Below are 15,000 nucleotides of genomic sequence, written 5' to 3' on the forward strand. Positions count from 1 at the left end.
TTTAATGGATTGACAATTTCGTTTTGGCGCCAATATTCGTATGTTTTTTTTTTTAATGTTTAGATATGCATGATTGATACTGGAGTGTTATTTTGTTTTTAATAGTATATCAATATATTAAACATTGATTATGACTTCACTTAGTTATTTGTAAAAAAAAAAATAATAATAATGATAAGAAAAAAACACATTCACATATCTTTATGACATTACGTTGCTATAACACTGCTATATATATATATATATATATATATATATATATATATATATATATATATATATATATATATATATATATATATATATATTTTTTTTTTTTTTTTTTTTTTTTTTTTTTTTTTTTTTTCACCAAAAGATTTAGAGCAATGGTTCTTAACCTGAGGGGCTTCAGTATTTTCCGAAAGGGGCGCGAGCCCTTGAAAAAAAAAACAGTAATTTCTCTAATTATCTTGTTATTCTCTTAACGAGAGCATGGGCACATATTGGAAAGTTTAATTATAATGCGACTAATTCATACTCTTTAAAAAAAAAAACTAAAATACCTTTAATTTTCTTTAAAATCTGGGAGGGAATTAATTTACAAGGGGGGCGCGGAGGGGAGGACAAATTCCCAAAAGGGGGCGTGGTGGTTAAAAGGTTAAGAATGACTGATTTAGACACAAATCTTCATATTACATATACAACTAAAATAGCAACGACAACAAAAAAAGGCATTAACAACAAAATCTCTCCTTGGCCGTATTCCAGCAAGTACGAACCCATTATTATACTATTCATAGCAGTTGCAATAATAGCAACTAAAGCAACAACACGAACAAACAAATAAACAAAACATTAACGACAAACTCTTTTTACTGAAATATTCTAACAGGTACTGGAAGCACAGTAATAATAATAAACAAACAAAGCAATAAAAAAATAACAGCCAACCCTCTCTTTACTAACACTACTACCCACTATAATAATAATAACAAACCAAACCGTAACAACAACGAAAAAAACAAAAACAAAACAAAAAAAACTCTTTACAAGCTCCACTACCCACTGCAATAACAGCAACAACCAAACCGAAAAAAAACATTAATAACCCCTTTATTGACAGGCCCTATGCCCACTATAGTAACAATAACAACCAAAAAAGCAAGAAAAATAACAAAAATCAATAACAATAACAACCAAAAAAAAAAATAAATAAATAACAGCAGACCCTCTGTTGACAGGCCCTACTACCCACTCCAATAACAATAACAACCAAACCGAAACCACGAAAACCAACAAAGCGCAAAAACATTAAAAGCAAACCCTCTGTTGACAGGCCCTACAACCCACAGCAATAAAAAAAAAATAACAACGAAAACAACAAAAATAACAAAAAAAAAAAGCAAAAACATTAACAACCCCCCCCCCCTCTCTCTCTCCACAGGCCCTACTCCAACAAGTACTACAAACACTGGGAGCGCGGGATCTATTCGTGCGTGGTGTGCGGGGAGGAGCTTTTCCTGTCGCACACCAAGTACGACTCGGGCTCCGGTTGGCCTGCTTTCTATGACGTCATCAATAATGAAAAGGTCTCTCTCAAGCAGGATCTGTCTCATGGTAAGTGTTTTTTTTCCGTTGTTGTTGTTGTTGTTATTGTGGTAATGATGGTTATTGTGGTAATGGTTATTTATAGTGATGCAATGGTATTGATGGTAATTGTTATTATCGTCGTCGTCTTAGTCGTGGTCATCGTTATCGTCATCATTATTGCATTATATTGTGTTATATCATATATGTAATTATTATTTATACTACCTGTAAAGTTGCTTTTCTTGAATATTTTATTTGTGCTGATATATCTGGTCGTTTCATATACATATATAACTTTTATGACGACTATCTTTGTTAAAAAAAAAAAAAAAAAAAAAAAAAAAAAAAAAAAAAAAAAGATTCCCTCCTAACTTCCTCCAATTGCAACTCAGTTCTGCTCAAAATAGTCAGTTTCCATCACTTCTAAAACCCTTTCTAAACATTTCCATCGCTTCTAAATCGCCTTCTAAACATTTCTATCACTAAACCCCACATAGCTCTTCCAAACCCCTTTCTAACCCTTGCAAGCATTCTTATGTCTTCTAACCCCATGCTGACTCTTCTAACGGCACCCTTTCTCTCCCCAGTTGGTGCTAACTTGCTGCTGTTAGTGTGCAACCCGTCACTGGCCCGAACGGAGGTGGGCTGCGCGACCTGCGGTGCCCACATCGGCCACGTGTTCGATGACGGACCCAAGCCCACGGGAAAGCGCTTCTGCGTCAACTCCAACGCCCTCAGCTTCATCCCTCAGGGCCCTGTGGACGAAGAGGCCATCCCGCAGGTGTTGAGGAAGGTGGGTGTGGGGTCGGGTTGCGCGGGGAGGAGGGTGGGGTTGCTTATGGTATTTTGGGTTGAGGGGAGACGTTCTTTGATGTTTGAATTTATGTATATGTTCGTCGTTTTCTTCTGTTTTTTCTTCCCTCTCACCTCTCTATCTGTTTATCTCTCTGTCTCATCTTTATCAAGAAGATGATTGGTAACCTAATAGTACTGTAGATTTTGAGAATATTTCGTGGGTTTAAGACATGATCCTATTTGTTTATGATTCATTAAGAATGTTTTGATGACAGATTCTTTATTTTAGATATAACGAAAATTATACACAAAACAGTGTATGATGAACCCACAATGTATCATTAGTAACTTTCCTTTTTCCCTTTCAGGAGATTGTGCGCGCCTCGACCACACCTCGCCCTTCCGAGCCTCTGGTGCACTTAGCCTCGCCCTCGAACTCATGTGCTCTCGGTGCCCGCATGTGTTTCCGCGTCTCCAGCATGGACACCTGCGAAGCCACCACGCCGCAGTCCTGAGAAAAGCCCCATGGTTCCAGCGGGGAACACGAGGTTGTGGTCTCCTCTGGAACCATGACAACCTCGCGGGAGAGCGGGGCGCCGTTCGTCAGCAGTGCGCCCAAGAGTCAGAAGGAGGACAGCCCGGCGGTGTTCGCACAGAGGAACATCACCGAGCTGAAACACGGGGACGAGGCTGAGGCCGAAGGCAGTTCGAAGAGGCTGAAGACCAAGTGCGACTGGCCGGCGGGGACGCACGCGGCCAGGGACGACAGGACGTACGTTTCTCCCAGCGCCAGAAACCTTTCGGCCAGAGAGAGATTTTTCAAGAACCTGGAGGATAACAACGTTCTGAAAAATGGCGATAGAAGTACGTCCACCATACGGGAAATCCCCATCAACATCATAGAACCTTGTGACATAGTGATTGAAGAAGATGAAAACGAGTTGAATGAAGAGAGCGAGGAAGCGGAAAGGGCGGCCACTGACCCATCAAACGCTAGCAATAACAACCACCAAGAACTTCCAGATAATGCGAAAGAAAGTACAAAAGAATCTAGCAATACAGAAGAGGTAGATGAATCGACAACAAAGGACAGAGTACAGACTCCAGACAACCAACTGCAAGATGACTCAGAACTAGATAACGGCAATGAGACTCAGCCCTTGCTACAGGATGAGAGATCGCCAACAGGACCAATGATAAAGAGCAAACCATCCCCAGACAAAGAGATCTCACAGGAAACTAAGTTTGAAGTAAATTTGAATAATGGCAGGATCATTACAAACGGTTGGCCAGGCATTGACAGATACACGGTGGAGAAGCTGGAAGATAATACAGGCTTGGATAACACACCTGCGGTGAAATTAAGCCCTCCAAAGTCCATTTTCTTGGAAGAGTGTCCAGGCATCCATAAGCTAACGGGTGATGCAGACCCCGAAGCAAACACAGAGACTCTAGTCAGTGAAAAGAAGGAGAGTAAAGTGTCCAAGTTTGTGCGTATATTTAATAAGAAAGAAGCAAACGCTGAGAGTGGGGGAGAAAGAGAAAGGTCGGTAGTAAGAAAGCACCCAAGTCGAGTATGGGGCATGTGCCTACAGGTACAAAGCCCGACGACTGAAGAAGAGGACGATTCTAGCTATAAGAAGAGTGAGAGGGATAGCGTTAAGAGTGAGCCTCTGTTGGACAGTGGCTATAGTGACAAGGAGTCGAGTGTAGGAGTAGGTATCGAAGGTGATCGGAACTCTACGAGCTTCCATGACGTAGAGGCAGCTAGCTTCCATTCTTTAGACATTCTCAATGGCGACAAGAAAGGAGACGCTGAGGAGAGAGACAAACTCGATAATTTGAATTTGATACGGCGCTCGGGGGGACGGAGGTCTTTCGATAAGCCAGAAAAGTCATCTAAGCCCAAGCGATCCAACACTTTAGGGGATCCGGCGGACAGCAAAGCCATCCTTTATAAGACAACTAAGACGCTCCCTGCAACCCATGGTCTGAATGAACTAGTACATGAACATGCTAGTCACCCATTCTACAAAAAGTTCTATAGTCACTGTGTGATTTTACCAATGCGTAAAAAGAAGAAGGAAACAGCCAAGAAGTCTGTGGAAGACGAAGCTGTGAGTTTGGTTGCAAGTGCAAAGGAAGAAGAAATCAGTCCAAGTGACGTAAAGAAACCAGAGGGAGAAGAAGAAACGCCAAAAGAGGAAGAGAAAAAGGAAGAGGTTGAATCCCCCAAGAAGCTGCCAGTCATAGAAGACCTCCTCGCTGAGATTCTGGAAAATGTGTCCTTGATGGAGAAGGACATAAAGGATGACGAAGAAAAGAGACTGAGTCTGGTCGACTTTCTGGATGGACGTTCAGAATTCGACTTCGATGACAGTGACAGCAAATCAGGCACAGAATCCACCGAAAAAACTCCCACTGGCTTAGGATCCGCCGATAAAACTCCCTTCAGACATAGGATCTGCCGAGAAAACTCCTACAGACATAAAATCCGCCGAGAAAACACCCACAGACGTCCCTGCCTTCGAGGAAGGAGTGACCGAAGGTGCTGTGGGTCCTTCGCAGTTCACCAGAGACATGAGCATCCCGGCGTGTCTCGTCAGCAGCGACACGACAGAGGAGATGTTCACAGCTGATTCTATGACGCCCGACTTCGAGTGGATCGACGAGAGCGTCCGGAGTCTGAGTCCAGTATCGTCGGGTGGCGAGAGCATCAAGAGGTCGAACTCGCGGGTCAGTTCGCTCATTTCGAAGTTCGAACGGGGCGGCACGTAGGGTCGTCGAATTTCGAAGCCGTGCGCCACCAGGGAGCTAAAAAAATGGCAAGCAGAATACTCATTTGTCTGACGGAGAGTTTTGAACGTCTTCAGTGTTAAATATAATCAAAGGAGATTAACGTTCCTCTTTATTGTTTAGCATCGCTGTTTCGAGTCCCGTAGTGGGCTGAACTCATTCAAAGTGTCTCTCGCGTAAGGTAAATTTATGATGTAAAAAAGGAGGATGTAACCTTTTTGAAGAACTGTTACTGCTTTAATGAAAAAAGGACTTTTGTATGCTTCACTTCTTCAAATAGTATTGAAAAAGATGCTTATTTAGTAAAGCATTTGAAGTTGAGATTATATTTTATTATATCAATAGTTTTGAGTAATCGTATGGCTCAGTAGTGTAACAGAATTAGCAATTGGATAGTATTTAGTTGTTGTTATTATTCTTTGGTTTGTTTCCTTCGCAGGATGATAAATAGATACTTAAATGTATATAATGTTTATATCTAGCACTGTATATTGCTGATTTTTTTCAGATTTTTCCAGGTGGTGTTTTGAAAATTTTATGTTAACTTAATATTGGATTTTTTAGTCGATTAACGAATTCTTGCTAGTCAAGCCTCTCTTAATCCGATTTTTGGCCTTTTATTACTGGATACTTATGGTGTGAAATGGTGATTTCCTTGCATTGCATTCTTCGAAATCATTATTGATGAAATACAATGTATTCATATTGTATTTGTTGTCTAAATGCATGTTTTTGTTTTCAGTCTTTTACACACTTTGTCTATCTATCTGTCTGTCTGTCTGTCTGTCTATCTTTCTCTTCAATGCTCTCTTTAAACCAGTATTCCTTACGAAGATACGGCTCTTATGACCATTCCTTCCTCCGGTGTTACAGGGAGGAATTCTCATGACAATTTATAGGGTTATACCTCTCATTATTAACATTTTATTTCGAATATTTATTTCAAATGCGTGTATAAATGAATCTATATTGAGTTGAAGGTAATGTAGAGTAGTTAGGGAATCCGTCATTATTATCATTATTATTATTATTAACTAATTTTCTTTTTGTATTAATAGATTCGAAAATGATCTACGACTTTTAAATTTTCATCTGTGTGGCTTGATGTAGCAAGATGATTATTTCCAATGATGATTAAATAGCTCTGTAAATAAATACTGTTTATCATGGCTCGGTAAACGCTAGAAATGCGAAAGAAAACGAAATGTAGAATACGTTTCCATTGAGGGAAGACTAATATTTTATAGTTACGTGAAATATCTCGTAAATCCATTATTAACATAAGACCATCGTTTCTCAGTCCTGTTTTAGAAGTACGTAAAATGACCGTATTTTTTAACTCTATGGTCCATCGGTATAAAGTGTTCATTGCTCAAAATGACCTTATTATTGAATTTTATATAACCTGAAATATAAGGTTAGTTATTATTTGCATTATGAAACGAAACTTTTAAAATGGTAATTTTTCTGTATGAATAATTTTGGTTTAATAAGTTTTATTTAAGTGAGATCGAAAATTTTAAAATAACAGGCATGGGACTGAATATGTAAGATAACAGTCTTAACATTAAAATATTGTGTACATGTTAATATATGCATTCATTGTTAACTCTATGAATTCAGGCCTTTTTATATACAAGCTTAATATAATGACATTATGTTGAATAGTTATAACGATGTTGATTTTTCAAACCTGCCACTTTTTCGATATGCAGTAATTTTTTATCGCTAGGGTTATCATTAGAAAGAGCTACAATCATGAATAGTATTATAATATTATAAGACTAAGTTATTGATTTGTTTAAAGTTATGCTTTTCTTTGGTTTATTAATGATTTTTCATCATTTGTATATGTCAAAAATATTTGTGTATGGTATTAAAGCATTGCAATTTTTTATTTTATATATCAAATCATGTATCATTCATTAAGCAAACACACACACACACACACACACACACACACACACACACACACACACACACACACACACACACACACACACACACACACACACACACACACACACACACACACACACTGCGTATCAATTTCCAAACAAATTAAAACAACATAATATATATATATATACATATACACACATATATACCGAGAAAATAATGCTTCTCAAAGGACAATTCTTTGTAACGAAATGCCAGTACAATGATCATATATGTGTTGTTATCCTCTTCAGATCAGCTTAGTGTCTATTACGAATGTCGATGTTCAGCTGTTTCATATTTGCCATCGTGTTTACAACCTTCTTGAACTGTAAGGAATATTTTGGAAATGTGAGCGTAAATTTCATTGTCTTCGTTACGAAAACCAGAGTGAAAGTGCCTGCTGTTGATTTTTTATTATTATTATTATTATTATTATTATTATTATTATTGTTCTTGTCGTTTCTTCTTTATTTACAAGTAAATTGCGTTTCACAAACACCTGGCTTCAACCTGAATGAACATTTTAAGGATTGTGAAATGTTGATATGAAGTCACGATCATTGCTTCCAGTCATGGGTGCCAACAGCGATGAACATTCAGATTAAAATTCCCCCAAAAAATATATATGATCAAAATAATCTTTTGAGAAAGATCGAAAAACAATCATGTACAAGTAAAGAGAGAAGGAAAGTGCTTAGACATTTTTTTTTTTCTTTAGTAAAATTTAAGAGAAACATACATACATATTTACTAGAGCTTTTTGTAATGTTATCCTTGTATGATTAGGTTCAATTTAATTATAAAAGATCATAAATCATCCTTATATGACATACTGTAGATATTTTACGTAGATTTAGCATATTATAATTATTATTACCAAATAGTATCATTATTATGAAGGGGTTATTATTTTTCGTTATGCTACAATATTTGATGATAATAATAGTTATCATTGTTATAATTATTATTATGATTGCTCTTATCATCATCATTAATAATGTTAGTTATATCATCAATGATCATCATCATCGTTTTTTGTTATTTTTTTAAAGATGAGGCTTAATGATATTCTCACTTTATATTGAAATTGTATTATTATTATTATTATTATTATCATTATTATTATTACTATTATTATTATTATTTATTATTATTACTACTATTATTTTATTATTATTATTATTATTATTATTATTATTATCATCATCATCATCACAATAATCATTCACCTTTCTCATTTACATTGCGTCTTTCTACACATACATACAGTATAGAGCAACGTCCTTTCTTCATAAGAAAGATAAATAGATGAATGACACTTACCTTTGGTAAATATTAGGAAACAAGCGAATGGATTGTGTGCTTATTTTGGCGAGCAAGTTGTCAAGATCGCTTGCTTTTGGCTGTTTTCTCTGAGAACTGCGTTTTTTTTTCTGTGTATTTCGTTCTTTTTTCTTTTGTTTGGGAGAAGGGGTAGGATTATTTAGCAAATCAAGATGTGGCAAGTGAGTGAGAAACCTAAAGCAATATGTCTTGGTTAACTTGATCGCCAAAATTTTCTCTTTTCAAGACCGCATTCAAATCAAGTGTTGATTGAGATGGAAAATAATGATGGGAATGTGGATAGACGATAGAAAGTTATCTGAAAATGGTGGAAAAGGAATAAAACTTAATTAGAAAAAAAAAAAAAAAAAAAAAAATGTCGGAAAGGCGATCCAGAAAATGTTTTCGCCATGTTGGAGAACTTTGCTGAGTTACCAGTGCAGAAGCTATAAGCACAAAGAGAATGAACATATATTATAAAAAGTACTTTATATTTTGTGTACTGAGTTATGTAATATTAAGCTATTGTAAAAATAAATATGATTAACTTACTCTTGTTTTATTTCTTTATTCCTTGTATATTTTTAATTTACTTAATGAGAGAAATAAACTTGATCCATGCAACGAAAACTAATATTTCCGTTATTAAGGAGTGGATTAGAAAATGTTACGGAAAACACTGTTGTTTGCAAGCATGCGAGTGAAATAAAGAATATTAAAGCGTATGTATGTTTGTGGCCGAGAGAAAGAGATGTACAGTATATTTCTATAAATTTTATGACCTATCAGTGAAATTTTTCATAAGTAAAACTTGGTATATTATAATGCTCTTCATGCACAATTCACTTAAATTATCAAAGCATACCTAGAAGTTACGTGAATCCCCCGAGTAAAACAAAAGTTCCAAAGACTCATAGCTATTCCCTTGCTGTACGAAATCGTTGTAACTCTAGTATTATACAGCCATAGAGATATCTACGAAATATAGATATTAACACTGAAGCTAACGCCCACTCGGAGCACCTTTTAGGTTCCCCGAAGACTTATACGTAAGTAAATATAACTCTCTACAAACTATCCATATATTAGTGCAATATGACCTTTACGTCCAACACATTTATTTGTTTCAACTATTCATATGTTCGTAAACCTTGTTCACTTTCCTTTGAAATTTAGTTTATTAATTGTTATCAACGAAATAAATATACAAACAAAAATAAGGAGAAAATTACGACTTAATTTTACGATTATAGAGAAATATATTTACGCTTGTTCGTGTTCTAGCACTCTAAGACAAGAAACCTAGCCTCGTTTACAAACTTAAATGGAGCGCTTAACAGATTTTCCAGACTCTTTACACTCCGGCCTTTTAATGCGTCTACCCTTGTGATAATTCGTTAAAAGTTAGCCACACTATCTGACAGAGGGATATTATTCATGCCTGATTGCAACTGGGAAAATGTCTTGTTATTCGCTTTTTGTTTCACATCTAGATAGTGAAAGAGAGTAGGAAATGGATGAAATAGAACTACATTTAAGTATGATTCCACCTTGCTATATACAAGTCTCTATGCAAATTTCTATGACAAATCGTTACCCACCATTCTGCTTTTCGACCCTACATGATATCGTTCACCCACCCATCCGTGACTACTATACACTCCTCAGTGAATATCGTCCTCGTTAAACAAATTGGTTAATAAGAGCATGGCCACTTGAGAACGAACTCTAATGTTACTGTTAATGTTTAATCTCCGTAGCCATAACACCGATATTTCTGAGGAGTTTGCCAAGGCTTTGCTCGGTCGTCAAGGGTTTGTTTTATTCAAACATACTGGAGCGATCTTCATTTCCCCACAACAAGGGGAACTGGAAGCTGTGTTTTATTTATAGATACACCCAAGAAACCCAAAAGTATTGACGAAGTATGTATATTCACCACCCTGTAATAATAGTATTCACAAAGATAACAATAGCTACAGCAATGATAACGATGAATAAATGATACAGCGCAGACTCCCAGAATCTATGAGATATGAAGAATGAACTTTGGAGTTTACATTTTTAAGCATTTTACTAAAACCTGATTGAAATCATCAAAATGTAATAAGAGGAAGATCCGCCTCGGTGACTGGAAAGAAATAATATTTTTATTGTAGTTACCGGTGAAAAGAACTCCGTTTTCTTTCATTGTAATTATGTCTTCTCTGCTATAACTATTGTATATTTTACCGTAATTACAATTAATTTCCATGATACTATAAATGCAAAGAAATGATAATCAATAAACTGGATGGATAACAGAAAATGAGGTCAAATATCTATGTAAAAGCCACTATTCGCAATTCTAATTCATACTTATGTAGGCTTCAGTTTTTGACAAACATACGGAAATGGAAGCAGGTCAGGTCACGTCGAAAAATCAAACGGTGTGTGGAGAAAGTGCCTGGCATATGACAGTAATCTGAGGATGTGGGAAGTGAAGAGACGTGTCCCCTGGGTACGGTGCCAGTCTCACCAAGTGTAGCAGCACAGGGAAGGACTGGCACCGTTCTCATTAAGTTGCCGTCTACTGCTTAAGGAAAGGCATAGATCCCCTCCTTAGAAGTGGAGGGGAAACTAGTGCAAACTAGACTGTAGGGGCAAAATATGAGTTTGTAACTGAAAGGGTGAAGTGAATGGTGGTAAAAAGAACTTCCTTAATATAAGGCAGAAGTAGACTTGCAGTTGATGAGTCTCTCCGAAAGGAGAATCTTGGCACCACATGCTGCCATGGGCAGTGTCAAGAATAAGATAAGGATAATTCAGCTTACTGGAGTATCATCGCAGGAAATCGATCTTACCATTACAAATACATAGCAAATAAATAAAGAGATATAACGACCCTTTTCTTCACGGATGCGATTACACAGGAAAAATATATGTATACAGATGCATTACGTTTCCTTACAGTTAAAAAGGCCACATGGCAAATGCGTAATGCAAGAGCTTAGTCTCGAAGATGTACAGACTTACCTAAACCGGCGAAAGGACATCGTTGATGGTCTGAGACGTGTATCTTAAAAGGCAAAGTATAGACATCATAAACAGATCATTAAGTGAAAGGAGTCAGTTGGCAGAAGTAGATGACGATCTTAGGAAAGGAATTTTTTGTGGAGGAAAGCGAGAGTATCGTCAAGAGAGACATTGGTAATTCGCGATTCAAGGTCCAGACTCATCATGGTCGCCGACAAGAACCTGCAAAACAAAGCCGATAAAGTGCTGAGAGAGTGGTAAACGATAGTGGGAGTGAGAGTAAAGAAGCGGTAGATGGAGCTAACAGGAAACAAGGAGTTTAGAATCACGTTCGGTTTATGAGTCTTTGGCAGCCTTCACGAGTGAGGAAGATGCGAATCGATAATCATAAGAGATTCGTCTTGGAACAATCCTTAAATATGAAATATGTACAATAATGGTTTTCTGTTTCTGTACGTCACTCACCAAGGAAAAGTAGATATAGGATTCGTTCAAATAAACTGCTAATTAGAAGAAAAATTACATCACCATCCAAAAGCCAATGAGGGAAATCCAAGAGTATGACGCCAAACCAATAGCCAATCAGAGGTACCGCCGTGGATGGATGAAAATAGAAAATAGATTTACTAAATTATCTTTACCGGAAGGAAAGTCGATGACATTCTCCGATGACTCTCGAGAAAGTATTGCAACCATCTTTCATTTTCCAGAAAAGAGGAAAGAGGAAATATCTGCCATGATAACAATGATAGTTGAATGGCCTTATCAATACTGATATTAATATTAATGATAAAAATGAGGATGATCATGATGATGATTTAGATAAAATTGAAAAGGGAGTAATTAACATTCACTTTGACAGTACCATTTTTTCAATTTTTCTAATACAAAAATCATACAATGAGCAAAATGGGTCCTCAGAATATCTAGCAAATAAGGAGATTTTTATTAAAGTATTTTTTCCATTAACCATGACGGTGATTCATTACAAAATTTGAGAATGTTAGAGAATCACTCCTTTCCTGTCAATATAGATATGCGTTTCTTTTTTTTTTTTTTTTCTCATTAACAAATTCAAAATGTAGTAGTTTGATCATTTCTACCGTATTTTTGTTAACGATTTCACACTGCATTATAAAAAGAATTTTGTAATATATTTCATATTACATATGAAATCTCCTTAATTATTTAACCAGACTTGCGCTTCGCATGTCACTTGTTATCCTTAAAATTTTGTCGTTTTCTTCGATGATTTTACCAAAGAAAATAAACTTTAAGGAAAACTTTTGTTTTACTAGATGATCTGCTAAATTCTTTTACACGTATAGATACTAGTTATCAAGAAAGATAGAAAGAAAGAGATAGAGAAAAAGCGTATAATTGTATGTGAGATCGTAAACAAAGTTACTGTAACATATCGGTGTGTGTGTTGTGTGTGTGTGTGTGTGTGTGTGTGTGTGTGTGTGTGTGTGTGTGTGTGCATGTGTTTGTGTGCGTGTGCGTGTGTGTGTGCTGTGTGTGTGTGTGTGTGTGTGTGTGTGTGTGTGTGTGTGTGTGTGTGTGTGTGTGTGTCTGTGTGTCTGTGTGTGTGTGCGTGTGTACGTGTGTATATATATCCATACATGTGTATATATATCTGTATGTATATATATATATATATATATATATATATATATATATATACATATATATAGAGAGAGAGAGAGAGAGAGAGAGAGAGAGAGAGAGAGAGAGAGAGAAGTATATATACATCATACATATGGTATATATATGTATATATATATATATATATATATATATATATATATATATGTATATATTATATATCTATTATAAATATATGTATATATTATATTATATATATTATATATATATATATATATATATATATATATATATATATATATATATATATATATATATATATATATATATATATATATATATATACACACATTCACATAAGGAGAGATAGAGAGGGGGCGTAATTTGTCAAACAGATAAATTAATAACTTTCCTGACAGTCATTTTCAAATTTACCTTCTGCTCAATATTTACTTGGTAAAGAGAATGAACGGCGAGAGAGCAGAAGAGTAATGAAATGCAGTGATCGATATATGCAAATCATGAGCGCAAAAATCACTCTGAAATAACGACAATTACGCCATGGCCTATTAAATTAAAGCAAAGATTTAATCAAAAACCCCTTTCATATGTGTCCATTATCGCCATGACATTAGCAATGCTAACCATTAAATCATCTTTAAAGTTTTGATGTTAATAATATCGATTCGTGGGTTCATAAACAAATGAATTTAGAAATAGCCATGGATAGGTATATAATCTTTAATACACTGACGATATTTCTTCTATCTATAAACGTCGTCAGGCTGGCTCCCTTGATAAAAAGATGCTGTATCTTTAAATCCGATATATCCTTGTGGATGACGTTAAAGATAGGATGCCTTTGAAGAAAAAGATAGAGAAAATAAGAAAGATGAGGAGAGAAGGGAAGAGAGTGAAAGAGAGAAGCTGGAGGTAAAGTGAGAGAGGAGAGAAGCAGAATCGAAGAGTGTGGAGGAGGAAGAGGGGGGAAAGAGAGGAGGAAGGGAGGGAGGGGGGGAGGAGGTAAAGAGAGAAGTGAGGAGAGGAAACATTGAGATGAGGAAGGATGAGAGACAGACAGACAGACAGTTAGACAGACAGACAGACAGATAGACAGATAGGAAGATAGACAGACAGGCAGATAAACAAACAGACAGACAGACAGACAGATAGGAAGATAGACAGACAGGCAGATAAACAAACAGACAGACAGACAGGTAGACAGACAGACAGATAGACAGACAGACAGTCAGACTGGCATATAGACAGACAGATAGGCAGATAGACAGACAGTTAGACAGATAGGCAGATAAACAGGTAGATAATCAAACAGATAAAAAGACAGACAGACAGAATAGGCAGGTAGGCAGACAAAAAATAACAGTCAGACAGACAGACAGATAGACAGAGAACATACACAGACAGATAGTCGGACAAACAGACACAGACAGGGAGCCAGACGACCAGACAAAGGGAAAGACCGAATAACAGGAATGAGATGAGCGAGAACAGAAGACAATTTAGAGAGACGAGAAGGATGGAGAGCAAGATAATAAGGTAGAAATGCAACATGCAAGATTAACGACCCTCGATGCCTCTTACTGAATATTGGTTCCTGTTGCTTATTGGAAATTCTCTCTGCTCTCTCCATTCGATTTCTTTTATTATTTTTTCCCTTCTTCTCTATTCTTCTTCTTCTTCCTTATCCAATATTCATCCTCTTTTTCTTCTTTTTCTATATCATTTTTCTTTTTTTTCTCTCTCTTTTCTCGTTCCTTTTCTTTCTATGTTTCATCTTCTCTGTTCCCTGTACCTCTTTCTTTCTTTTTTTAAACCGTATAAAGCATCCACAAAATAAAAATATATCGATTCAAAAAAAAATAATAATAATATCATTATTCCTAAGACAGTCCGTTCTGGTTTCACTTCTTTTTTTCGAAGTTTCATTAAGAGAAA

At 36.2% G+C, this 15,000-nt stretch overlaps 1 protein-coding gene across 2 annotated transcripts in view; it reads left to right on the forward strand.

Moving 5' to 3' along the window:
- The window catches only part of LOC119597406 (methionine-R-sulfoxide reductase B3, mitochondrial-like), a 96,443-nt gene extending 88,614 nt beyond the window's left edge, over positions 1-7,829 (forward strand). The window contains exons 3-5 of one of the 2 annotated variants that reach the window (XM_037946977.1): positions 1,424-1,596; positions 2,157-2,362; positions 2,733-4,569. In XM_037946977.1, the coding sequence (XP_037802905.1) occupies positions 1,424-1,596; positions 2,157-2,362; positions 2,733-2,879 (526 nt within the window). In that variant the 3' untranslated portion in view covers positions 2,880-4,569. Of the gene's footprint in view, positions 1-1,423; positions 1,597-2,156; positions 2,363-2,732 lie in introns of both variants that reach the window. The other variant, XM_037946976.1, reaches the window with a different exon arrangement.
- Positions 7,830-15,000: the final 7,171 nt, after the last annotated feature.

Source organism: Penaeus monodon, chromosome 39 (genome assembly GCF_015228065.2).
Source record: "Penaeus monodon isolate SGIC_2016 chromosome 39, NSTDA_Pmon_1, whole genome shotgun sequence".
Classification (NCBI taxonomy): domain Eukaryota; kingdom Metazoa; phylum Arthropoda; class Malacostraca; order Decapoda; family Penaeidae; genus Penaeus; species Penaeus monodon.